The 26,858-nt window shown below is 44.9% G+C and overlaps 1 protein-coding gene across 1 annotated transcript in view; it reads right to left on the minus strand.

Moving 5' to 3' along the window:
• TRAF3IP2 (TRAF3 interacting protein 2) overlaps window positions 1-26,513 on the minus strand; it is a 44,081-nt gene extending 17,568 nt beyond the window's left edge. Inside the window, exons 1-3 of the mRNA XM_042939610.1 lie at window positions 26,346-26,513; window positions 13,565-14,395; window positions 3,419-3,596 (exon numbers count right to left, since the gene is read on the minus strand). Of these exons, the coding sequence (XP_042795544.1) occupies window positions 3,419-3,596; window positions 13,565-14,387 (1,001 nt within the window). The 5' untranslated portion in view covers window positions 14,388-14,395; window positions 26,346-26,513. The remainder of the gene's footprint in view (window positions 1-3,418; window positions 3,597-13,564; window positions 14,396-26,345) is intronic.
• Between the last annotated feature and the right edge of the window lie 345 nt (window positions 26,514-26,858).

Below are 26,858 nucleotides of genomic sequence, written 5' to 3' on the forward strand. Positions count from 1 at the left end.
CTGATCTTCTGCCTCTCCCACTGTGATGGAGGAAGCAGCTTTTTTGGCATCCTGTTCTTTGGTGCTGCTCTGGGGTCATTCCTGGAAGCCTGGCCTGAAGCTTGCCCTTCCAACCTCCAGCGATTCTGTAAGCACCCGATTCCCTGCATTAAATCCTTTCTGCTGAAAATAGCTATTTTCTATAACTGAATCCTGACCGATAGGGGGACTACACCTGCATCTGTAATGTTTTATTTCTTTAAAAAGGCTCTAGACTATGTATGGCAGTATGTTCACATTCAAAAAATCTAGGGAGTGGGAACGTGGATGTTTGTTGTTTGTTGTGTGCTTGAGATTGTTTTATATTCTAATATTTTTGAAGTTTATTTATTTATTTTGAGAGACAGAGCACGAGCAGGGGAGAGGAGAGAAAGGGGGAGAGAGAGTATCGCAAGCAGGCTGCACAATGTCAGCATATAGCCCTACATGGGGCTCGATCCCATGAACTGTGAGGTCATGACCTTAGCCAATATCAAGAGTTGGCTGCTTAACAGACTGAGCCACACAGGTGCCCCTTTATATTCTGAATTTTAAAAACGGTTTTGATGACAAAATCCATGTGTATATGCCCAGTTTTTGTAGATTGTTGCATATGCTCATATTTTTACCCAAAAGAGTATTACAAAGTTTGAAATTCTTATGCAACAGGATTTAAAATAAAATTACACAGAATCTCAAGTATACTATATTTTTCCTTTTTTTTAATGTTTTATTTATTTTTGAGAGAGAGACACAGTGTGAGTGGGGGAGGAGCAGAGTGAGAAGGAGACACAGAATCCAAAGCAGGATCCAGGCTCTGAGCTGTCAGCACAGAGACCATCACGGGGCTTGAACCCACGAGCCATGAGACCACAACCCGAGCTGAAGTCGGCCACCCAACCAACTGAACCACCCAGGCGCCCCAAGTATACTTACTATATTTCTAAAGTGTGAATATTTGAGGAACTTATTTTTATTTTATATTTTTATTAATGTATAGAAAAAAAATCTCCATAAAATATGCTTTTATCTAATGAAGATCCAGTTCCACATCCTTTTTGCATGAATTCCCTTTATATCGAAAGCTGCTTGGTTGTTTTTAGAAGACAATTGCTCATTTGATAAAGACATGTTAAAGCTTTGATAATATTTTTGTAAATTTTTTTAAATGTTTATTTATTTTTGAGAGAAAGAGAGAGAGACAGAGAGAGAGCTTGAGCAGGGGAGGGACAGAGAGAGAGAGGGAGACACAGAATCCAAAGCAGGCTCCAGGCTCTGAGCTGTCTGCACAGAGCCTGACACGGGGCCCGAACTCATGAACCCTGAGGTCATGACCTGAGCCGAAGTCAGACACTTAGCCTACTGATTGGGAAGATAAGTAGTATGTGCAAGGCAGACATGGTCTCCAAAGAAAGAGGTGCCACAAAGCTTTGGTCATATTAAAAAACCTCCATATAAAAACAATATCATGGATTGAATGACAGAGGCAAGTTTCTGTGTCAAGGTTCCCTTTCAAATTTATCAGTAAGAGAAGAATTAGCTTCATTACCTGAATTTATTTTTCATTATCCTAAAATGATAAATCCAAGGAGACCATAGCAGGCTCAAATTGATGTTACAAAAGCAATTACTCAGTACTAGCTTTGCAATTCTTCTGTAAATCTAAAAATATTTCAAAATCAATGTTCTTTTAGAAAAAAATTACTATTGCCTCTCCTATCCAATGCCAGTGGACATGTGTCATAAAGTTGCTTAAATTTTGTCTGTTTTCTTGGAATTTCAGATATTTCTTCTGCAAGCATGCTTATCTGATTGTACAGTCACATTTTAGTTAATTTCATTATTTAAACTCCATGCAATGTTTTAAAGTTTGTTATGTATGTATGTATACATGTATTTAAGTAATCTCTACACCCAACCTAGGCTTCCAACTAACAACCCTGAGATCAAGAGCCAAATGCTCCACTGACTGAGCCAGCCAGGCACCTCAAACTCCATGCAATTTTGTTTTTGAATAATAAGGGCTCTGTCTAGAAAGAAAATCTGAGAACATATGGGCTTTTGAATAAAGGTACAGGCATACACCTTATCTGCCATTATAAATGGAGTGGGCTTTTTTCCTTTTAATAAAGTTGCTGAACTAATTACAAACTTCTGCATTTCTGAAAAATCTGCTTTACAATGACCTTTGTGTCTCATTCTTAAAAGAGAATATAATTTTACTCTGAATGGTCTATAAAAATTGTGCTTGAGCAAGAGCAAACATTTCGTCTACTCTTTTCAATTTTGTCTTAAATTAAGAAGCTCCATTTTTACAAATTCTTCCTCCTTATTTTAGATCTGTTAATTAAGAGGGGGGTGCCTGGGTGGCTCAGTTGTTTGAGTGTCCAACTCTCGATTTCAGCTCAGGTCATGGTCTCACAGTTTGTGAGATCAAGCCCTTCGTTGGGCTCTGTGCTATTAGCACAGAATCCTAACCCTGCTTAGGATTCTCTCTCTCCCTTTTCTCTGCCCCTCCCTGGCTTGTGCTGTCTCTCAAAATAAATAAACTTAAAAAAGAACAAAGAGAGAGAAGAGGAAACTTGAAGAAGAGTCAAAGGAGAACAATAAAGAGAGAAATGACTAAGACTTAGACAACTGAAGTCAAGAAATACCAGAAGCAGTTTTCTGGAAGAAGTATAGGAAAGACCTAATTATGGTGTTCCATATGTGTGGATGCTAATATAAAAAACAAAAACAAATTTTGTTTTTAAAAATTTCTCTTCAGAGCTAATCGAATTTAAGATTTCCAAGTAAGACTTGGGTTTAAACAGGTGTAGAAACTAGGGTAAAAAAACCAAATATCCTATTGGTAGAAGTCAGTCGTAGTAAAAAGAAAAATCTATTTCTGGGCTAAATGGCCAGGTGATTTGACCATAGAAGGAGGGGATGTCACTTGGCATTTTAAGGGCCATTCCTTCGAAAGAATGTTGACTAGTTACCAGCGGCTTTATGTGTTGGAAAGAGATTCTTGTCAACCAGCTTCCATCTCCTCCTGACTCAAAGAGTCTATTCCCCTGTGTGGCTTGGTCACTAACCTGGGCAACAAGCCAACAGAGAGTTTTGATACATCTTGATTGCACTGGTGTCATTCTTTTTCTTTTTCACGTTAAACAATGTCTGGGGTACCTGGGTGGCTCAGTTGGTTGAGGCCCCGACTCTTGATTTCGGTTCAGGTCATGATTCCAGGGTTGTGAGATCGAGTCCCGCTTCAGGGTCTGTGCTGACAACCCAGAGCCTGCCTGGGATTCTCTCTCCCTCTCTCTCTCTCTCTCTCTGCCCCTTTCTCACCCTCTCTCTCAAAATAAATACATAAAAATTAAAAAAAAAATGTCTGAAAGTTGGCCTGTCATACTGATACCTTGGGAGCCCTGGGGAATGGTCTCTTTGTGCCGGTCTCTCGTCTTGGTCCCAGGGGCTGGGGTAGTTCAGGATGACCTTCTGCACAGGGTGTGGGCCTCGCCCACTGGCTCCCGGGAGGGGCTGCCCGCGTGGCTGGAACACTTGATGGTAGACTGCTTGAGGGTGGTCGAGGCCGCCTGCAGGTGAAGACAGCAAAGTGAACAGGGCAGAACGATTCTAACTCCTTCGTGTGAAAGTATAAGCTCACTGCCAATTTTTGTCTCAATACTGAGGGTTCCAGATGTCAGCTACCACCTCTGTAATGTCCGCCATGTTTCCGTACTATTTTTTATTTGATAGTTTTCGGTCAGTCATTTTTTTTCCCTTAATAAAAACATCTGTGAAATTATGAGTGTGGTGGTCTAATTGGAAAGCACGAAGCTCCGCCCAGGCCCCTATTTTATTTATTTATTTAAAAAAAATTTTTTTTAACATTTTTTTAACTTATTTTTGAGACAGAGAGAGACAGAGCATGAATGGGGGAGGGGCAGAGAGAGAGGGAGACACAGAATCGGAAACAGGCTCCAGGCTCTGAGCCATCAGCCCAGAGCCTGACGCAGGGCTCGAACTCACGGACCGCGAGATTGTGACCTGAGCTGAAGTCGGCCGCTTAACCGACTGAGCCACCCAGGCGCCCCCCAGGCGCCCCCCAGGCCCCTATTTTAATAAGATATTTAGGATAATCTAACCATGAGGATCGGCTCACACCACCATTCCTACCATAATTTCCCAGATTTCCAGAACACAAGACTAGGAGAAATGACCTCCCTGAAAGATAGAGAATTCCCCCAAGTGGACACAACACACACACACTCACACACACACATATACCATTCCCTCTTAAGGAAGAAGTAAATGAATGAAAACTTGGCTCATACCTCTGGGAAGTAGCTAACCAGTTGGCAATACCTCCTGACATTTATTCTTCTCTTTTTGAAGCCTCCATGTGCTTGGGACCATGAAGTTAGATAAGGGCAGGCCTGATGGCTCAGTCGGTTGAGTGTCTGACTTTGGCTCAGGTCATGATCTCATGATTCATGGGTTTGAGCCCCACATCGGGCTCACTGCTGTCAGTGCAGAGCCTGGAGCCAGCTTCAGATCCTCTCCCTGCCCCCCCCCCCCCCTTTCTCTGTCTCTGTCTCTCTCTCAAAAATAAATAAACATTAGGAAAAAAAATTATAGAAAAGGGCAGACCTCAGGACACAGCCAGGGCTGGTGGTGACTTATGTGCATGTGTAACCCAAGAGAAAGTTGGTCCCAGCCAGCCCCAGGAGCAGCAGGGTTCCAAGGGAAGGAGGGCATCCTGCCTGACCAGGTGAAGGAAGAGAATTCAAGGCCAGAGGAAGGATGCGGAGAAAGCAGTAAGGATGAGAGGAAGCCTCTGAGGGAACTCTGAGCCCAGAGGGGCTCAAGAGTGGGAAATCTATGGAGCGCCAGGGTGGGTCGGTTGGTTAAGTGTCCAACTTCGGCTCAGGTCATGATCTTGCGGTTCGTGAGTTTGAGCCCCGCATCAGCCTCTGTGTTGATAGCTTGGAGCCTGGAGCTCGCTTTAGATTCTATGTCTCCCTCTCTCTCTGCTCCTCCCCTATTTGCGTGCGCACTCTCTCTCTCTCTCTCTCTCTCTCTCTCTCAAAAATAAATAAATTAAAAGAAATTTTAAAAAAAGAGTGGGGAATCTAAGCAGTAGGTGTGGGGGTGCATCTTAAGGGTGGGTCTAGCCTACAGAGGGATCGGAGAGGTCCAAGTGGATAACACAGCAAAATAAACTATCCCGTAACTGCCTAGTGATCTAAGCACTGCCATCTCTGCCCAAGAGGTTGGATGATCTGGCAGGCGCAGCTAGTTAGAATAGGAAGGAACCTTGTTTTTCAAAACATTTTTTGATCCTTATTCTTTTTCTGATAATAATAATAATAATAATTAATAATAATAGTGATAATAAAAGCTTGCTTGCTGTGAGGTAGGATACATGAAGAAATGTAAAGCAAAATAAAGCCAGCAAGTGAGAAAGTCACCGATAAGGTAGGTTGGAACCAGAAAATGGGGGGTGAGGATATAGCAGAGAATTTTCTTCTTAGTTTGGTGGTCAGCAGCCATTGACGTTTTTAGGGGAGCATTCAAGGGAACGACAGCCTCAGATAGAGACAGAAAACAAATAATGTGCATGTTCACTGCCTCCAGGTCTCCACTGTCTGACTCAGGAAACTTGGCTGGGTGACCCTGGAAACGCATGCAAGCCAGTCTCTCAAGCATGGTCAGGTGCCCTGGGTTCAACCTATTGTCTGCTTTGACACAGGATGCCAGCCAGGCCCTTCCTGTCACCTCTCCAACCCAGGTTGACTCCTGGCCCTGACCCTGATGCTTGCCCTGCAACTGCTCAGGCCTGGTCTTGCTATTTAGGGGCAAGAGGAGGGATGAAAGAGTAGGTTGCTGGATCTATCCCAGCCCCCCGGCTGATAAAGGAGACCAGGACTTGGAGAGTACCTTCAAGAGTGGGGACACAGGACCACAGGACACGATATACCACACAGATTTTGCTTTTACAGCCTTCTCGGAGCAGGCAGATGTTTCAAGGGGGTCCAGATGGCCAGGTTGCTACTGCTGCTCCTTTTCCGGAGCTAGAAAGGGGAGAAAGGGCCGCTGCCATCAGATCACCAGGCAGGGACCAGCCCTGCTTCTAGAGGAGTCTTGCATCAGTGGACCATTTACAAAAGCAGCTGCAGCGGCAACCCTCTGATCTCCCCTTGCGCTTAAAATCCTCCTTTGTGGTTGGATTCCTGGGCTTGACCTTGGCCCCTAGTATGCTCTCACAAGCTCACCAAGCCCCAGCTACCCTGGTCATCTTTTATCTTGAACACCCAAGCTTTCCCCATCTCCGGGACCATGAGATAGTCATCCTCTCTGCCTAGCATATTATTGCACTATGTCTTTACAGACCAGCTTCTTGTCATTCCAGGCTCACTCAGATACCACCTGTTCAAAGAGGCCCACCCCCCTCCCCCAGTTGCCTTATCCTACCCCCCCCCACCCCATTTTATTTTCTTCATGGTGTTTATCATATGTTTGAGTAGTCATGACTCTTGTCAACTTTTTGTCTGCCTTCCCTACTAGCATTTAAGCTCTGTGAAAACACAGACTGAGTCTGTTGGCCACCAGGTCTCCAAGCACAGTGGTGGCACACGGGGATGCTCAAAAAAAAAAATGGATGAATGAAGATTCAACAGTTCACACACAGAAAAAGAGAAGCCACTACACTGTCTACTTATGTGCAGTCCATTGTGTTTTTCTAGTGTCTCTCCTGGAAGTAGGAAGGAGAAAGACTTTGCCAGTGGCCTTGAAAGTTTTTAATATTTGCAGCCATTTTTGCTTCCCATATCTGTTAATAAGCCGCTAATAATGTTTTATTTGCTTTAGAAGGACTACCAGGCTCTAATCATAGGGTTTGTTTCTTTTCCAGAGAGCGGATGTTAGTGCTGTTAATCAAAAGCCTTTGAATCAAGGTCATATGATTTCTAACAGATTATTTCCCGCACAACATGTTTTTGTCTCATAGCAACAAATCGTGTCATTAAAATCACTAAGGCATGTGGGCTAGGGTTTGATTAGCTGTAACTTTCATTTCTGAAATGGCCACCTGAGGTAAAAACTTGCACCGGTTTACGTGACCAGATGAAAACGATCCACCTTACCTGTTTTTAAAATTGACAAGGAGAGTCCTCTCTGCTGTCCTTTGATTGTTTAAAACAAAGAAATATTGAACACTAGAGGGTCAGTCAAAAACAAGCCTTCCCTTTTGTAAGTGAAATTTGGTTGTGTGGACAAGTGGCTAGATGAAAAGTATTCATTTATCAGGTAAATGAATATCTCTTCATTGCTCACGTTTTATTCATTCTGTTCCACTATTCTGACCGAGCCTTGCTCATTTAGTTGGGTATTCTCCATATAATCGTGGCCGACACTTTTTGAACACTCACTACCTGCCAGGTACCGTACTAAGTTCCTTAGTTGGGAATACAGAGTTCAATTTTCTGTTTTCTTAAAGAAGTTTGAGAATAAAATCTGATTCCCCTACCATGGTCCTTGGATCCTTCCCCTTCTGGCAGAGCTCACCTTGCTGCAGCCCCGTTGGCTTCCTTTTGGTGCCTTCACTGCACCCAGTTCCTTGCTTCCTTCACTTTCTCATCTTTCAGATTTCAGCTCCTAGGTGTCCTCTCAAACAGGTCTCCTCTCGTCATCCTATTAATGCCTAACACCCAGTTATTTCCTTCATAGCACTTATACTTTGTTTTGTTTGCTGATTTCTACTTATCTGGCTCTCTAGTAGACTATGAGGTTCATGAAGACAGGATCACATCTGTTGTATCACTGCACACCCAGTGCCTGGCATAGGATGGACAAATATTTGTGGAATAAATTGATAAATGAAGGGACGAGTTCTGTTTCCAAGTCCCATTGACGCCCCTCCTTTCCTCCCCTCCTCTCTTCCATAGGACCGTTAAAGATGGCCTTTCCATAGCCTGATATCACAAAGGCCCCACTCATGATTAGGGATTACTCCTTTCCTCAGGAGGCAGGGAACAGACTTCTTTTTATTCATTCAACAAATATCTGTTGAACCTCTACTGCTAGCCATGCAGCGAACAGAGAAAAACAGGATACAGTTTCTTTGAGTAGCTCAGAATAGATGGAGAGAGAAAATCTGTGTGTCTGTGGGTGTCTGTTTTGAAACACAAACCCACACTCGTTAGTATGTGAGAAGGGGAGGCGTGCAAGTCGGCAGCCACCTACTTGGTAGACTTAAGAATTGCCGCCCCAAAATATCTCCCCCACTGATTTGTCCTCGGTGCCGAAAATCCCATCACAAGAATTTATTCTGCAGGAGATGGGGGATGATGTGACAGACAGATGATTTGTGAGCAGGGTAACTCCTCAGTTCCGAGGCAGTGTTCATCACAGAACAAAAATATAAACCTTGCACACTCATAAATGGGTGCCCGGGACTGTATGTTATTTGTCAGTCTGAAAACCCTCTTGGCCTGGATGCACACGGTTTTCATGTCACCAGGGCTTTTACCACTTGGAATTTGTAAACCAAATCCTAAACGAGGTTTTCCACTGATCAGTCAAGACGTTCAACATTTTTCTTCCTTATTAAGAATGGTATTGCAAGAGTTTGAGAGAGGAAATAAAATCTGATTTTCAAGTTGTCAAAAAGCATGATGATATAATGCAATCAGTTTGGCCAGGAAACAAAATGGCCAACATAAACTGTTACGGGAACACCCACAGCTGTAAGCAGCTGCGGTTCCTGAAAGGCAGCTCCTTTATCATTTCTTCCATCTGGGTTATTCTTTCCTTACTTTTAATTGTGTATGCACTCTAGCATACGAATAATCACTTTTTCGGGTTCCTGTCAGCAATAGTAGGCCTATGCCCACAGTTTTATTTTATTCGGTATTCTTGGTAGAGAAAGCAAAAAATTTTAGAGTAAAATAAAGGCTGTTTAGATTTAATACGTTCTTTTTTTTCCCCAAGTTATTTGCATCATGGGCTTTATTTGATTGCACAGCCATGATCTCCATTCTGGTGACCTTCAGTGGAGGGATCCTGAGACAATAAGAGGCCAACTTCTCTGGGAGGTCTGGTGGGGTAGGGGAGAAGACATTAAGCCTATTCTACTGCTTTGAACTTGTTTTTTGTTTGGTTGGTTTTTTTACATGAAAGGGGTGACCGGTAACCATTTCTGCTTTAACTTGCAAAGGCTAGGGTATGCCATTTGCATGGTGATCATTATTTATTTATGTTTTCATTAAGGGATGAGGAAGTAATGCTCTTCTAAAGCCAAGTAGAACCACGTTTCCAACTGCACGAGCATCCCTTAGGTGAACAGCTCTTTTGAAGTGGTTTTGTTGGCAATTAAGTGCCGTTATAGTCCTGACATGAAACTAAGCATTTGTACACCTGCTCTGAATACTTAAAATCTGTGCCGGTGAGAGGAGTGTGGAAAGGGAGGGGCGCTCTCCAGGACTGGGCTGCTGGATCCATGTGAGTAATAACAATGATAACGAAGAGCTGCTAGTTGTTGAGGGCTTACTTTCCTAGTGCCTTCAGTATATTATCTCATTTAATCTTCAGAGCGACCTTCATGGGAGCCATTGGTGCCGGGGGCCTCATAAATATTCTGGGCTTGCAGTGCTCTGAAGAAAAACATAAGCACAAGTCTTCCCTGACAAAGCCAGCCCAATCCTGACCCTATTCCTTGTGATTAGATGCTTTTGGGAGCCGGGGCCAGGGCAAAGAAAGGCATGGTAAATTAGTGTGCTATATACTTTCATTTCCTGGGGGGGTTTTCTTTCTTCTTTTTCACTTTTACTTATTTTTCAATTATAAACATAATACCTGCTTGCTATAACAAATTTAAGAAAAGTATATAAAGTTAGAAGGACAGTCTGTCTCTTCTTAATTCCCTGTCTGCACTCCCCCGCCCCACCCTGACTACCCCAAGCCATGATCACTGATAACAGGTGGGGCAATTGTTCCAGACTTTTCAATGTACGGTGTTTAAACATATATAGCTTTTAAAAATAACACATATGGGATAAACACTGCATCTTGCTTTTCTGCTTGATCTTTTTTTTATATAAAGTCAGAATGTGTATTTTATTCTGTGTAACAGAGGTCTAGTAGTCCGTTGTATAAATAAATCTCAAATTACTTATCTGTCCCCTTACTGAGCGGCATTTGAGTTGTTTTCCTTTTCACTGTAATACAACAGTGCTTTACTAAGCATCCCTGTTCATGTGTTTTCATATGCTTGTTTAGCGTTTCCCTGGGATAGATCCTGTAAGTGCATCTGCGGGGCCAAGGAGGCACATTTAAAATTTTGATAAATAGGGATATTGCCTTCCAGAAGATTGTACCAATTTATACTCCTGCCAAGAGTAGACGGGGGTGTTCATTGCCCCATAACCCCACTAACACTGGATGTTGTCTGACGTTTTTATCTTTTTGCACATCTAATTAGGAAAATGGTATCTTAAAAAATTTTGCATATATACATTTTTCTTAAATTTAGTAACGTTACATACGCTTACTGACTGTATGTCTTCTCTGAATTGTTCCCTTCTCCTGTCTAAGTTCTCCCCTCTGCCTTTCATCACCTCTCCTCCCCCCAGGACCCCCAGTGGTCCCCTTCTCACTGCTTCGGTGGAAGGAAATGGTATACAGAGCCAGGGCAAGGCAGTTGATGAGAGAAATCTCATCAGAAGGTATTAGAGACAAAAAGATTCCCCAGTCAGAGATGTTTGCATTTTAAAAGAGTCTGCCCAGAGGGGGCAATTTGCACTCACCTCCAAAGACTGGATTGCTGGTGGGGTCATTTCAGACTTCAGCGCAAAAAATATTTCCATGTGGGAAGATCTTTCTGGGATCCTCGAATCATAAGGAGTTAATGCTTTCTTTGTCTGTCATAACCAGGCTTTCTCCTGTTAGCGGGGAAAGGCAACTGCCTGGGACTTAGTATCACAAAGCCCTTACTAAATATTCACACTTCTACACATTAATCTTAGGGATTCATCAGAAATGCAGAAAAAAACTCCTATACATGATGTTTGTCCTACCATTGCTTATTGGATCAGAAACTGGAAACTAGTAACAATGTCCAACAATGGAGAATAGCTTAAAAACAATTTGGTAGATCCATCTGATAAAATACATGCAGCATTTTTTTTTTTTTTTTTTTTTTGAGAAAGAGAGAGAGAGCGCGCGCGCGCGCGCACACACACACACACACACACACACAGGTGCATATGCAGGGGGAGGGGCAGAGGGAGAGAGGGAGGGAGGGAGGGGGAGAGGGGGGCAGAAAGGAGGAGGGGGGAGAGGAGGAGATATATATTTGACATATATTTTATATGTCAAAACCCCAATAAGGAATTATATTTAGGTGACAGAAGTATGAATTGAACTTTTAGGCATATTTCAATTTTGAGAGCAAAATTCTGATTCTGATTTTTTTTGATCAGAAAAATCATCTTTAAATGCACAGAGTAGAATGTTAAAAAGTAGTTTATGGTATTATCCTCCCAGAATTATTCCCTTTTATCCTGGAAATCATTGAGAAATAAATGTACCCCTGACCCTGCCAAGGTCCAGGCCTCAGTGATTCACATGTAAGGAATTCGGCCACCACACCCATCCTATTACTGGGCCCAGAGAGCAGGCCTCGGTGTCTACAACCCCAGTCAGTGACTTCCAGCCTCCCAAACTCAAGGTCTCAGCTTTAGCCCTCAGAGCCTCTTTCTCCCCGAGCTTGCTGCTTCCACAGCTCCTGGCATCACTCTTAACCTCACATTTATTCCTACTTTTTCTTCCAACTGTCTTCTAAGCTCCTTTAAGATTTAGCTCAAGTGTCCCTCTGGAAATCTCCCCAGATCAGCACCTCGTCAGGCTGTTTGCTTCTGCTCTGCCTGTCAGAACACCTAATGTCAGTACGGCATCTACTCATGGGCTTGCCTAACTCCCCCTCCAGAAGGCAAGCTTTTGTACATCAGGGCAACAGTTTCTGTCCCTCCTTTTTTAAAAAAAATATGAATTAATGAATTACTATGTTGCTCTATTCACTTTAGGGGGCTTTATACGAAGTGTGCTTGTATAAATACATACGTTGTGATTGGTTATAGGATTGATTTTTTTTTTAAGTTTATTTATTTTGAGAGAGAGAGAGAGAGCACGAGTGGGGGGAGGGACAGAGAGAGAGAATCTCAAGCGGGCTCCACACAGCGCAGAGCCTGACACGGGGCTCAAACCCACAAACCACAAGATCATGACCTGAGCCGAAGTCAGATACTTAACCAACTGAGCTACCCAGGTGCCCCAGCATTTTTGATTATTTCTATAATTTATTTCAAAGCTAGGCATCAGACCAAAGAGTCTGACCATTTGAACTGCTTTTTGTACCACGTTTATTTGCTAGGAAAAATATATCTCATAGCCCTGTGACTTCCCAGTAGCCTTAACGGAGACTTAACATCAAGAATTGTAATGAACCTTTTATCTCAGGCTAAGACTTTATCACTTCCAGAGACACTTACTGCACTGATACACATTACTCACTCATCCGCTCATTCAGAAATAATTTCCTCAGAGCCTAGCGTATGCTGGCCACTATGCTAAACGCTGGAAAATTATGGATTAAAGATATACCTTTGCTGTTGTGCTGGAGGGAGAGGTAGACGAGTCCATGAGTAGATGCATACTGATATTAGGTGTTCTGACAGGCAGAGCACAAGGAAACGGACAGCCTGAAGAAAGGATTGATCTGGGGAGTTTTCCAGAGGGACCCTGGAGCTAAGTCTTACAAGGTGATGGTTGTATAACTCTGTGAATATACTACAATTCATTGAATTGTACACCTAAGTGGGTAAAGGGTGAACTTTACAGTATGTTGATTAGATCTGTAAAGCTGTTTGAAAAAAGAGGTATAGAACTGGGTCAAATGTGCACGAAGGGGCCGAACATCCTGGATAGAGAAGAGCAAGGGCAAATGCTTGGAGGTATAAAGGAGTTAGACAGGTTTCAGGGGACTGCGGTCCTTGGGGGTGGCCAGGGTTAGAGTAGAGGTGGGTGGCTCAAGTCTCCAATGGGGTTTAAGTAACAGCATCATAAGAGCAACTCAGTCTTCATGTGATGGCATGAATCCAGAGTTTCAATAACATTCCGACATTTTTGACTGAAGGCCTCTTTCTTTGCCAAAACTAAGATGGAGAAGCAGCTGGGAAGAACCTGGATGCCCAAGAATGAAGACAACAAAAATATACTCTAGAAGTCATTTGGGTCATCTCCCTGCCTGTAGGCAGGTTTCAATTAAACTGAGACAGAAGGATCCATTTTCTCCTTAAAGTTTTATAGAGAAGGAGGTTCCAAGTGGGACAGGCTTTGGGCTAAGATGAAGCATTCTTCTGGAAAGCCCCTATTCTGGGAAGCAGAATGCCTTCCCTGCATTCTGACCTATCTGTGCTGGTCTAGAGATGTGAGGCATTGACACAAGGCCTTGTTTACTTAGTTACCCAGCCCGGAATGTCCACAGGAGGTGAAGTTCACTTACATGGCACCTGGTGATGGGGACCTCCAGGACAATGGTAATGACAGTTCCACTGAGCATGAGGGCTGGGAGGCAGCATCTGTACACACGCTGGGTACCTCTGAGGTTCAAACTGAGGGAACTCCCTGGACCTGAGAGGTCTGGGGAGGTCCTGGGGGTAACACACAGAGGTGAGGGGCAGGGGCCTTTCCAGCTGCCTGATGCCCAGGACATCCTGGGGCTGGGAATCATACCCCGTGTCTATTGTAGGCAGATCTGGAGCTGCTCGGTTCCTGTGGGGCCAGGGCTGTTGCACCGTCTCTTGGTTACTGCCCGAGGAGTCTGCTGAGGCATTAGGTAAACTTTGGTCTGATTTCTCTGAGTCATGGCCAGTGTCAGGAGAAGCTGCTGAAAGCTGAGATTCTAGCCATTGATTCCGTTTTTCCATAAATGAAAACTGATGCTCCAGGGGGAGGGCTCCAACCACAGACTCAGGCTCGTGCTGGCAGGCTGCAGAGGAACCCGAGGGAAAATCTTTGCCTGGGTCCGGGTGTCTCCTCCAGAAGCTGTCTTCGCTCTCCTCCAGGATTTTAGTGCGCAGGCAGGTGACATGCTGGGACACAGGCCGCAGGTGATTGGAAAGTTTCAGGGGTGGATGAGCCTGAGAAAAGTCTCCTGAGGAACAGTGAGGGGTTTGGGGCGCAGACAAGCCGTTGGGTGCCATGTTCCTTAGATTTGGAGCAGGTGGTTCGGATGCCTCTTCCCGGGAACAGCCTGGGATTGGTTTCAGTAAGTGACTTGGGTATGGTTCTGATTCATCAACCTCCACAGGAATGCTTCGGTTCATCCTAGTTTCTGGAACAAGAGAAAACATGCCACAGCCTTAGAAGACAGATCATCTCTTGGAGCCCCTACTTTATGGCCTTAAGAGACCTCGTTCGAGATGTGGTTTCAGTTAATAGCAGTGTGACACCAACGTGTTTCAAAGCCCCAGTCACATAAAGTTGTTCACTCATCCTCTAGGCAAAGGCTCTAGTGCTTATTAAGATACTTTTACATGGAAGGCGATTCAAAGAATGTGACGGGACCGTCATGCAGTAGACAGCACAATGGGAAGACAGATGAATATCAACAGCTAAGTATGGAGGAGGGAAATTATAATGTGGGCTGCTGTGTGTGTGTGTGTGTGTGTGTGTGTGTGAAGGATACACAAGACATTGATTGGTCTGCCTTTGAGGATGCCTCTGAGGATGCAGTGGGGAGACAGTGTCCACCTTATAAACTTTAAAAATGTTGCCTCATTTTTAATCAAAAAAAAAAAATTAAAAAAAAACAACAAAAAAAGAAAGTGTGAGTTAAAAAGCACGGAGAAAAGGTCATAGTGACATTTCCCACTTAACAACTATAGATTGTTTTCTGGACTTAATTCCCTCTGGCACTATGCTTACAGTCAAGGTAGCCGTGGCCATCTGGTTTGTGATGAACTGGCTGAACTAGCAAGGCTTGCTAAACTAGCCTTTAGCCTACAGTCCGAGTAATATTGGTTTTACCTGTAAAAATAGAACTCGTAATCAACATGATAGAATAAAAGAGAAAATTAGCCTCCCCTTATCATTTGTTTGCTTGAGATGACGTCCCAGGACACCCAAGCTCCAGCGGAAGGCAGGAGGCAGGCAGGGAAAAAGAGTACGGGAGTGACTGACGGCCTGCAGAAAGTTCCAGAGCAGGTGTAGTGGTAGGGAGACCACGAAAAAAAAAAACATCCCAGAGGTCTGTTCTGTGAAGGCCTTTTACACAGTATACCTCAAATATCATACAGAGGATACAGGTGGTGCTGCTGCTGGTGGATTTTTAAATGCCTATTTGGGGTTCCTGTAGAATTTCAGCCATATACATTTACTGAGGGCGTGCTGTGCCCCAGATCGTGATGTACGTCAATTGTCCCTCTAAGCCAAGTTTTGAAGAATATGAACTCCCCTTCTCTTGAGCCCTGTATCCGTCCCAATGGGAACCTGAGAGCACCCGTTTTAAGGTGCTCCCCTCTGAGCAGAGGTGGGGCCGGCAATTTCCTACCAAATTTATCTTCAGTGCCCGTAGACAGAAACTTCTATTTGCCTCCCCACCCCCTGCCAGGTGAACTCCAACACTTCTCCTTAGCCTCACTTGGTAACAAACGTACCCATGTGCTGCAAACAACCTTTGTGCTGTTTTCTGGCCCGGAAGAAAACTCTTTTAGTGTCTAATTCCTGGCCGGCCCTCTCTCCCTCCCTGCCTCATTTCCCCTTCTCCCAGCTGGCTGACCCCCCTCTTCCTGGCAGCCGGCTGGGCGGTGCGTGCCCCTGGCCTCTGGCCTCTGCAGAAAAGAGACCTCATCACCTACCTCGATTAGACCTTGTAAAAACGAACAGGAACCTACCCCAAACACAAATATCTCAGCTATTAATTATTTTTGAGTGCTCACCATTGTTTTTTCTCTCTTTCTTACACTTTTTCTACAGCTGTGAAATTGGATATGCCACACAACATGCTCTTCGGCTGGTCAGGAAACAAAGGTATTTTCTGAGGGGGTGGCTGAGTGTTGTGTAACCTCCTGCAAGCGTCTGTGGGCCCACAGCTGAGTGGAAGGGCAAGGAGGTGCCCCGAGTGAGGGAGCTAGCAAAAGGCCTGCACTCTGTCAACGGTTTCTTGTTACGTGATTCCGGTGCCACAGTTTACATTCTCCCTGGGTTTGGAAAAAAATTGTTTTAACGTTTATTTATTTTTTGAGTGAGAGACAGGGAAACAGAGAGAGACAGATCATGAGTGGGGGAAGGTCAGAGAGAGAAACACAGAATCCGAAGCAGGCTCCAGACTCTGAGCTGTCAGCATAGAGCCCGATGTGGGGTTCGAACTCATGAACTGCGAGATCATCACCTGAGCCCAAGTCAGACACTTAACTGACTGAGACACCCAGGCACCCCTCTCCCTGGGTTTTTAAATGTGAATGCCTTAATGGCGGGGGGGAGGGGAGGGGTATGGCTAGATGGCTCAGTCAGTTAAGCATCCTATTCTTGATTTCAGCTCAGGTCATGATTCCAGGGTTGGGGGATCGAGCCCCGTGTTGGCTCCACGCTGGGCATAGAGCCTGCTTGAGATTCTCTCCCGCCTTTACCTTTCCCTCTGTCCCTCCCCAACTCCTCCAAACAATAAACTAAAAAAAAAAAAAAAAATGTGAGTACCTTACAAGTATTTCCCTAAAAATTGCAAATTCCAAACCTTCCAGGGGCTTGGAAGAAGCCAATAAAAAAAAGTGACAAGCGTGGTCATCTCACATAACTGGAAACCTGAGGTCTATCTTATGGTGGGAATTCTACAATTAAAACTGCTCTGAAATTAAACTAAAACTACCCCTTGGATGGTAGTAAGGATCAGCCGGCAATAAATGGCCTCTGGGGAAAGCTATGGGATTAGTAAACCATAAAAGGCAAAACAACCCTTGGTGTTTTAAACGTGTCACTATCAAATATTCAAAGAGCAAATGATTACTGAACCTACTATGTGTCCAACTCTGTGCTCTATAACCTCCTTCTGAGGCATGGGCTGAATGAAACCCTTTTTTTAATAACAAGTAATACTTACAAGTGATACAAAGTTCAAGAGTACAAAAGGGTATACAGTGAATGGTAATCAAAAGTATTTCTAAAGCCTTAAAAAGCATTATTCCTGCCCTCATGTTGCCTGTGATCCAGAACAAGAGAGAAAACTAATAGAGGAAATCAAAAGCCCTATCTCAGGGCCTTTGCACTTGCTGTTCTTTCTTCTCTGAACACTCTTTCTCTACATGTCTGCAGGGCTTGCTTCCTTTCTCCTTCAGGTCTCCTTCTCAAGTGTTTACTTGCCCTTCTCACTCCCTGTCTCTCTTCCCTGCTTCACCATCCTTTCCAGTAGTTATCACATCTTACATACTACAAAATGTGTGTTATAACTGCAAATACCTAATACATTCCTTGTTTATTGTTTCTCTCCTCCCCCAGAATTTAAACTTCATGAGGATGTGATTTTTGACTGTTGGGCTCATGGCTATCTTCTCACCATCTAGAGCTGTTCCTGGCACATAAATATTTGTGGACTGAATAAGTGATGGATGCCTGTTTTTGGAAAGAGTACAGATCTGTGTGGCTGGAAGGATCACTGACAGTGAGAACATCAGGCACCATGGTGGGTAGCAAGGAATATTGGGTGGGCCAAGTACTCAGTTCTTAAAGTTACCCCACTTGGGGACCCTTCCCCTTACATCCTTGCTTCTTCTCAAATATTTATTAAGGGCTCACTAAGTGTCAGGCCCCAAGGTGAGTCTGGGCCATGCCTACGAGGTCCCATCCGTGGGCAGAGTTGACCGTGAACCTCGCTTGCAGAATACAGGTGTTTCTACCATCTAGTGTAAAGGGAACATCTGGTATTCTGTTCCAGATAGGGAGCTGGTCTGTTCATGCATCATCAGGCTTTGCCCGGAAACAGTGGAGGGTGGGCATGCCTCCCAGCTACCACGTGGGTCCCTCCCAGCCCTAGATCCCTGCCAGAACTGGCAAAACAAACCCTGAGACACAATGGTGTCACTGAGAACAACTACACGCAAATGCCGCATCAGAGGGTCATGGGCAGATTAGTGGGAAATGGCAGTTTCGTTTTTGGTCTTTAATGTCAATATTGTAAACATGCTACACATTAAAAATAATCATTCAATATCTCCCACGGCTAATATTTCCATCTTTCCCTGTTTTATTCCAGGGCTTCTCACATGATATCCACATGGTTACATGGCCTGTGCTCCAGTCCCCAACAGGGGGTGGCACTTGGAGTGAAATGGAAAAACCTCTGTGTCCTACCACTGTTCTAGAGAAGAAGGCTCTGACTCCCCAGAGGGACAGAAGAGCTGCCAGCCAGGACCCTGCAAGCCTGAGTGGCAATGCCCCGGACAGATGCTCGTGGACATCCTGTCCAACTCAGCAAGCCTGGGGGAAGCTGGGACCGGTCAGCCGGTCAGCCAGGAGGATAATGGTCAAGTCTACCTGGCCTCGGGGCAAATTCCTGGGGAAAGGGAGAGGCTAGCGGGTGAGAGAACTCAACTCAAGGGAGTCTTCTGGCTCAGAATCTCTTTTTGAGGCTCAGAACACAGGTGCTCAAGCCCCACACCTAGAGATTCTGAGGTGAGGTCAGGGCTCCCGTGTATCTTTGTTTAAGTCCCACAGGTACGCAGATTCTCTTGTACTTGTACTCTGTGATCTGTGCCATTTGGCAGGAACTATCAGAATTTTAAACGTTTATGCCCTTTGACCTAGTAATTTCACTTCTAAGAATTTCCTCTACAGGGATACGGGTGTACCCTGCGAAATGAAGAGGCTCTGAAGATAGGCGATGCAGCCTTGTTTGTAATAGCAAAGACTAGAAACAACCCACATGTGCAGAAAGGTTCTGATTTTTAAAAACTGTGGTCCGGCCAAACAACGACTGCTCTGTGTCTTTTTTAAAAAGACAGAGGAAGTGCTCTGGGGACTGATGTGGAACGATGTCCAAGATTTATTTGTGAAGTTAGGAAAAGTAAAGAGGAGGACAGTGTGCAGAGCATGCTACCCTTTGTACGATCTGAGGTTGTGTATGCACATGCCATCTCGTCAGAAATTTGGAACAACGGTCGCCTCTGGAAAGGGAACTGGATGGCTGGGGAACGGGAACAGGAGGGACGCTTGCTTTCCGGAGCATTTTATACCTTATATATCTACTTAAAAGATAGGAGAAAAGGGAGAGCTTCAGAGTGGTCCTGCTGTTCACAAAGATTAAGAACCAACGTGAAGGAAGGGGAGGCGTGTCTCTGAAAAGACAAAAGACCATTCCGCTGAGGGTGAAAACATTTGCCCCCCCCCCCCCCCCCGGGGGCAGGAATGGGTGGGCACCAGCCAGGAACAGAGGGCTAGTCTGGAGTACACGCAGCTAGGCTGAAGCAATCATGCACGGGAGTCTGGTTCTGATTCACTGAGTTGACCCAAAAGACGCTAACTTCCCTTCTCTTGGATCTCATTGCCCTTTGGACAGTGAGCTGTGGTTCTAGCCCTTGATTCTGACTGCAACTTTCTTCAAATCGGGCGGTTTTTCTCTGTCCAAGTCTCGTCTTTGGCTTCTTTTCTGCCTCCTCTGGCCTGAAACCTTTCTCTTAGCATATCCACTCTACCTTGAGTAGCCTGATTTTGCAGATAAGCTCTTACCCAGATGGCAGCGGTTCCAACATCCCATGTGACAAGGCTCCCTGGTGTCCCATTCACAGAATTTCCCACCCCCTCCTCCCTTTTCCTGCACACAGCTCTTAGTCAATCCCCTGGAGCTGCCTCCAACTCTTTGCTGGTATCTGTTCCCGGCAACTTTTTTCTTCTCCAGCACATCCTGCCTTAAATTCTTAGTTTCTTGAAACAGAGCCTATTAAGGCTTCAAAACACGATTTTTCTGATCTCACAGTTCATAAAAAAGCTTCTTTTCCTTCCCTCATCCCAACCTTCCTTTCTGCATGTCCATTACATACCGCCCTGGCCTGAGTGCAAAACAAGTTCTCTCAGGGCACACGTGAAGAGACTTCATGTCCACGTTTGCAGTGAACTGTGGCTTCTGCTTTCCAGATGGACTTACTCTGAACCAACACATATTTCTAGGATGTAGTATTTAAATGCACAGGCTCTACATTCAAACTCCCCACGTTTTAATTCTTTCTTTGCCAGCTGCATGATTAGATGTGAGACCTTGAGAAAATTACTTTACTTCCCCGGGCCTCATTTTTCTAATATGTAAAATGGGGGAAAGAACATTTGTCTTACAGGGATGTTGTGAGGATAAAAGAAGATGTAAATAAAATGCTGACTGCAGAACCCGGCCTATATCAAGCTCTCAAAAAACAACACCTGGGGCGCCTGGGTGGCTCAGTCGGTTGAGCGTCCGACTTCAGCTCAGGTCATGATCTCTCAGTCTGTGAGTTCGAGCCCCACGTCGGGCTCTGTGCTGACAGCTCAGAGCCTGGAGCCTGCTTCTGATTCTGTGTCTCCCTTTCTCTCCGCCCCTCCCTGATTCATGCTCTCTTTCTGTCTCAGAAATAAACATTAAAAAAAAAACCAAAAAAACCTGTTTTATTATTGTTACAACTGATTTGGCTTTAGAACTTTCTTCTAGACTATGTTCACTGGTTTTATACCTGAATGCTAGCGTTATTATATGAGCCTAATGAATGAAGACCATATCTTCTTAACCGATATATATATTTATGGCACATTCGATACGCATGGCCTCTTGTCTTAAAAAGAGCTGGGCCAGACAGGGTATGTCCTATAACTTTCCCATTCCTATTTCACAGAGGGATAGAGATACATTAAGTAGCTCTTCCAAAGTCACAGCTGAATCTAGCCTATAGATCTCCGAGATCTTTCCATTAAACCACATAGATCAGGAGCAAACTTTTTCCGTAAAAGTCCAGAGAGTAAAGAGTTCACGCTTTATGGACCACAGATGGTCTCTGTCTCATACTCTTGCTTATTTAAAGAATTCGTTTTTAAGCAACACTTTAAAAATACAAAAGCCATTTTTAGCAGTATGCTGTAGCAAAAACAGACTATGGGTCACATTTGGCCTGAGGGTTATAGTTTACCAATGGCTGATACAGATTACACTGATAAAATACAAAGAAACCTTCCCCTTTATTAGTAGTAACTGCTAATATTTGTTGAATGTTTACTATGTGTCAAATATTGTTCCAAGTGCTTTGCATGTATTAACTTATTTCATCCTCACAGCTACCTTATTTGGTAGGTATGATTGTCAACCTCATTTTACAGATGGGGAAACTGAGGCACAGGGAGGTAAGTGACTTTCCCAAGGTCATATGTCCAGCAAGCAGCACAGACAGGATTCAAATCCAAGCAGTTCAGCACCAGAACCCGTGCACTTAACAATCTGTTTCTTGGTTAAGAACCCTGACTTTGAAGGGCGGGGGAGGGGATTGGAGCAGCTGAGTAACCCCTGGAAGCTTCTGGAATGAATATGTTTCAGACTCTTCACCTTGAAGCTAAGGAGGCGTGGATACGGGCCACCTGTGTTTTATAAAGGATTACCGGGCGGGAAACCTGTGGTGGCTTTCCTTCATTCCAGTACAATAGAGGACATGGATGAGGACTGCAGAGGCATCTTGATTTGAGAAAAGCACTTGATTGGATCTCATTAAATTTTAATCATAAACTGAATTCAAAATAAATTGAAAACTGGTTGACAGAGCACAAACAAAGGGTGATGATAAATGGTGATGCATCTAGAGAGGGGATATCTTCCAGGGGACGCCTCTGAGGCAAGGACGGATGGGATTTAATGAAGGTGTTATGTCCCTGGAAGAAGACAAATAGACAGCAAGAAACAGAGGAAGGGCAGGAGTGAGCAGCCTGAGTAATTAATAAACCACATTACCAGCTCCTAAATAATCAAGGCTTGCTGTTCACCAACCACGTGGATTTTTTTTTTTTTTTTAAAGAATTCTTTGGGTCAACAATAGTCTTGAAGAGTCCTAGAGGCACACACCATGAATATTTCAGGTGAACGTAATAAATATATACATTTACAGCTAGAAAGATCCTCAGATCCAATTTGGATCCGATACTTTCAATTACAGATTCTCAAGGTCTTACTTCATTCTGCAGAGAGTAATTTTTTTTTTTTATAAATTAAAAGTCTAAAAGCCATGTTATTAAAAAAAAAAAATCTTTAAACTCATTAATGCTCTTTGTTTACTGCCCAAATGCATGCAAACTTTCACAATGTCAGTTTGCTCAGTGGAGGCTGGTTTTGAGTGAACTGTTTGGCTCCGGTTCAAATTCCAGTGAATAAATACGTCCAAGTTTACTTGCAGAATTTCCCAGACAGAGAAGTTCTTCCATTTGGTTTGCCAGAGGATTGGAAGCAGTGGTGAGCCCTGGAGACAAGGGAACATTTACTGGCCCTTGTTCATCCCCTGCACGGTACAACTCACATCAGGCTCAAGGCAGCACGGCATGACCTGACCTGATTTGAAGTTCACTCTGGAACTGTTCTGAGCCGCTGAGCAAGGAGACCATGGACTAGTGGGAATGGACTGACCCGGCTATGTTGTTAGTTGGTGATAAACATTTGGAGAGCAACCTCAAACCAGCCCAGGTTTTTGTTTGTTTTGCTCCGGATAAGGTTTCTCTCAGCACATATCTGTGATTCTTAATTTCAGTCCAAGCCCTAGAGTGAAGACGAAGGGGCAGAAAGGAAAAATCAGGAGAGGAAGATGAAGGGATAGAACATAAGAAAGGGGAATGGAAGAGGAGAGACACAAGGAAAGAGGGGAAAACTTGAAGGACATTTAAAACAATTTGCCTTTTATTAGTGTAGGAGAGAGACTTATTTGTGATTTTTATGTATTACTGAATCTGAGAAAGGGCAGTTGGAAGGGAAGAAAAGGAATGAATACAGTGAAAGGCGAGAGTGTTTTAGGTAAGCTGGTGAGCCAGGAAGAGCCTGGACGACAGCACAGAGGAGGAAGGCAGATCGGAGATGCCAGGGAGATCTAGTGACCCTGGGATGGGAAGAAGGAAAAACACTGGGACCCCAGGGCAGGAAAACAACGAGGCAGAAAAGAGCCAAGTTTTTCTCATCGCTGAGGGACCTGCCAAGATCCCAGCCAGCCTCGGTGTTCAGGGTGGAAGGAATGGGGACACGCAGGCTGGGGGCGGCAGTCAGTTCCATCACTCCCAAATCGCTCCACCTCGGCTGCCTGGTCAGGGAGCCAACCCAAACTGGCACAACTCTCCGGTTCAGCCGGTACATGAAAGGCCCCCCCACCTCCTCGGCCAGGATACAACTTGCGGCCTCTGGGAAGGTCTAGATGCATGCACGCACGCACGCACAGAGAAACACGAGCGGCCAGGCATCGAAGTACATGTGGGCTAGTAGAGGCCTGCTGGTGAAGAGACGCAAAGAATGTCGGGGGGAGAAGGGACAGCTGGGGTTTCATGAACTAAAAATATCTTGGTGACAACGCACTTAGAAGAAACGGGAGAGGCCCAAGGGGAGAGCTTCTTGATTCCAATCCTCAGATGCTTTCTCACGAAAGGCTGGCAGGATTGTTTTGATAAGGAAATGTGGTCAAACATCAGGGGTCATTTCATTGGATCTGAAAGGAATATAAAGTTTAATGTGCCTCATCTGTGCCCTTGCCCACCCCCCCCACCCCCAAACAGTTGCCTGCAATTGTTACATATTTTTATGGGCTAATCTAAAACTTCCTGCTGCAGAAAAATGGTTGGATTCAGGGTATTTCTGAGATTTCGATTCTGTGCAGGGTAGAACAGATTTCATTTAGACAAACTACCCACATAATCTATCTTTCTGAATGCCTGTTAAAGAATGCCTGCAAATCAAACTACCTTGTATTTTCAGAGCGTTTGAAAGTCACTAACTCCTTAACCCCGAGAGAAACAAGCTTCAACACTTTCTATCTTTGCACCCTCCAAGAGTCAGTATCCCTGAGTTAGGATGATGGTGCATCCATGCTGGTTCAGTACCCTGACTGCACTCCCTAGTCAGCCCACCACACACAGTGAGCAGAGGCACCACACTGTTTCATGACTGCCATCAAAAAATGACTTGGAGGGGCACCCGGGTGGCTCAGTCGGTTAAGCGTCCGACTTCAGCTCGGGTCACGATCTCGCGGTCCGCGAGTTCGAGCCCCACGTCGGGCTCTGGGCTGACGGCTCGGAGCCTGGAGCCTGCTTCCGATTCTGTGTCTCCCTCTCTCTCTCTGCCCCTCCCCCGTTCATGCTCTGTCTCACAAATAAACGTTAAAAAAAAAAATTAAAAAATAAAATGACTTGGAGCTGTAACACCAGATTAAGAATGGCTACGGGTGGTCTTTCTGGGTAAAAGCAGGGCTGGCGGCTGAGAGCAGTTAGCCTCATTTCAGATAATGGTGCTTCACCCTTCGAAATTAGAATCAGTAATTCATCACAGGTGAAACATCTTGAAATTCCTGCCCTCTCATCCCGGGGGTCATAGAGAGGGCCATCTAAGAACGTGACAATGACTACACCAGGGCCTTTCCACAGAAACAGTTTAGCAATACTGAAAGCACTGAGTCAGCCCATCCCCATCAGCCAGGGCCTGTTGGAACGGTAGTGACAAAAAATAATTGCCCAAAGAAATAACAACAATAATAAAGTAGTGGTTTGGAAAAGGTTAAGGATCCTGTGTCTGCCATCTAATGTGTCCAATCATAGCCATCACCCTTACATGCTATTAGGATGTACTTCATAGCTTCCTTTCACCTCCCATTAAATTTAGGCCCCACATGCAGTGATTATTGGTCTAGCCCAGGAGTGGTTTTCAGCTCCAGCTAAGTCAGTAATGCAACCTTCTGGAGCCAGGCTGCTCTGCCAGTTCTCTGGCCTGCCATGAATCTGTGGGCAAGTGCATAGGACAGTTCTTCCTGAGCAACCCAAATGGGACATGAACTAATTTAAGAAACCCCGTTTTATGTAACTAGAGCCAATAAATACGCCTAAATTCCCGGCAGCCTCCCGCAGAGCCATGTGGCTGCCCAGCTTCCCCCAGCCTTTGGCCCTGACTGAGGCTTTTACCTTGTGCTTTCAGAACAGGTGAGTGAAACAAGTCAAAGCAGCTTATGTGATAAAAGCTTGAGCACCTATGAGGTGTTTGATAGTATACTTGTGCTAAGGGGTAGAAAAGGATTAAGAAACAAAGTCCTTTTTCTCAAGGAACTAACCATCTAGTAGCAGGAGGTAAAATTCATATGTTTGAATAGTCAGTAAACAAAGTAAGTCTTCCAAGATCACCCATTACGGCTAGCCCTCTGGGGACTCCCATTTTCCTAGCTTTATTTTGTTAGAAGGGAATTTAGACAAAATCATGTTAGTTCACCCCCCACACACATTTTATTGATGAAGAAATCCAGTCCTAGGGAAACCAAAGTGATTGCTTAAGCCACAAAGCCAGCAAGGAATGGAGTGAGGACTTGAAACGGAGTTTCTTGTCCTTTTTTATTATTTATTCGGTCTCTCCCCCGCCCCCCATTAAAATTGCCCTATTCTAAGAGACCATCTTGAACTTGAAAGTCACATGAAACTTGATGAGCTTCTAAGATAGAGTAATAGCATTTCTCTCCTTGTTTTCTGTGCCAGCAAACGTCTGGGTTGCTCCGGAGGGGCGGGGGGCTGTGGGAGAGGGCTGGGAAGGCAGCCGGGAGCCAGCGCAGAGCTGAGCTGAACTTCCTGGCCCACGAATATGGGGTTGATCTTTTCCCTGCATGAAACAAGGATCGAGAAAACTGGGAGTTTTCCTTCCATCTTTGCCACTGACGTGTCCCAGGGCTGGAAGCCAATGACTTAATTTTTGCCATCCCTGGCTCCCTCCTTGGAGAAGTGAGGCTGGATTCTTAACCGAAACTTGTGGGACACGAAGTACTCAAACAAATGGTTCCCAGACAGCTCCGAGAAAACACCCGTGTGTGCGCTTTCCACCCCTCAGAGAGTTAATCTCCTCTCGCCTGTCTGAAATACTAAACCACCAGCACTTTCTGGCAGCCAGATACTTAGGTGTCATTTTCTCAGCCCCAGCCAGTCTCTACACGAACAGGTTAGAAAGGTGGGGAGTGGAAGGTGGGGGGAAAGTAAGGCAGAACATTTCAGTGAAGGCGAAAACTGCTTTTGGAAAATGGGTCAGCAGCTAAAAAGTAAGGCCAGGCAGGCGACAGCTCTGAACGACTTACCTTAGCACCACCACGGACAGACAGACCGGCCGACGGGGTGGTCGTGCTCTCTCCTTCTCACACTCCACCTTGGGTCGCTCCCGCCTCCCTCCTCCCTCTCCAGGCCCAGGTAAGCGGTCGAACAAGCTCTGAAGCAGGAAGTGGAAGTTGTATGCAAATTTCTACGGAGGCTAGGAAGCCTCTGCCGAGAAAATCTCCCTGTGGGCAGTGAATCAACAGCTGAGAAGTCACTTTATTTCTTAAAACAGAAACCTCCTTCATTGACTAGAAAAGGCCACTGGCTGACCAATTGGGGTGCATTTTTGTTTCCACCACCCAGCTAAGTAACTGCGGAGGAATGTCCTCACTGCCCTGGACCTCGGTGCTACTGCAGCGCCCTAGCCCTAGACAAGGTGTCTGGAGAGGGATTGGATTTGGGTGTTAAGATTGGTTATTCATTAGCTGCTCCAAAAGAGGAGATTAGGGGCAGATAGCGGAGTGGAGTGTGAGTCAAGAGCTTCTTACTGTCTCTGT

This window comes from Panthera leo, chromosome B2 (assembly GCF_018350215.1).
Source record: "Panthera leo isolate Ple1 chromosome B2, P.leo_Ple1_pat1.1, whole genome shotgun sequence".
NCBI classification, from domain to species: Eukaryota; Metazoa; Chordata; class Mammalia; order Carnivora; family Felidae; genus Panthera; species Panthera leo.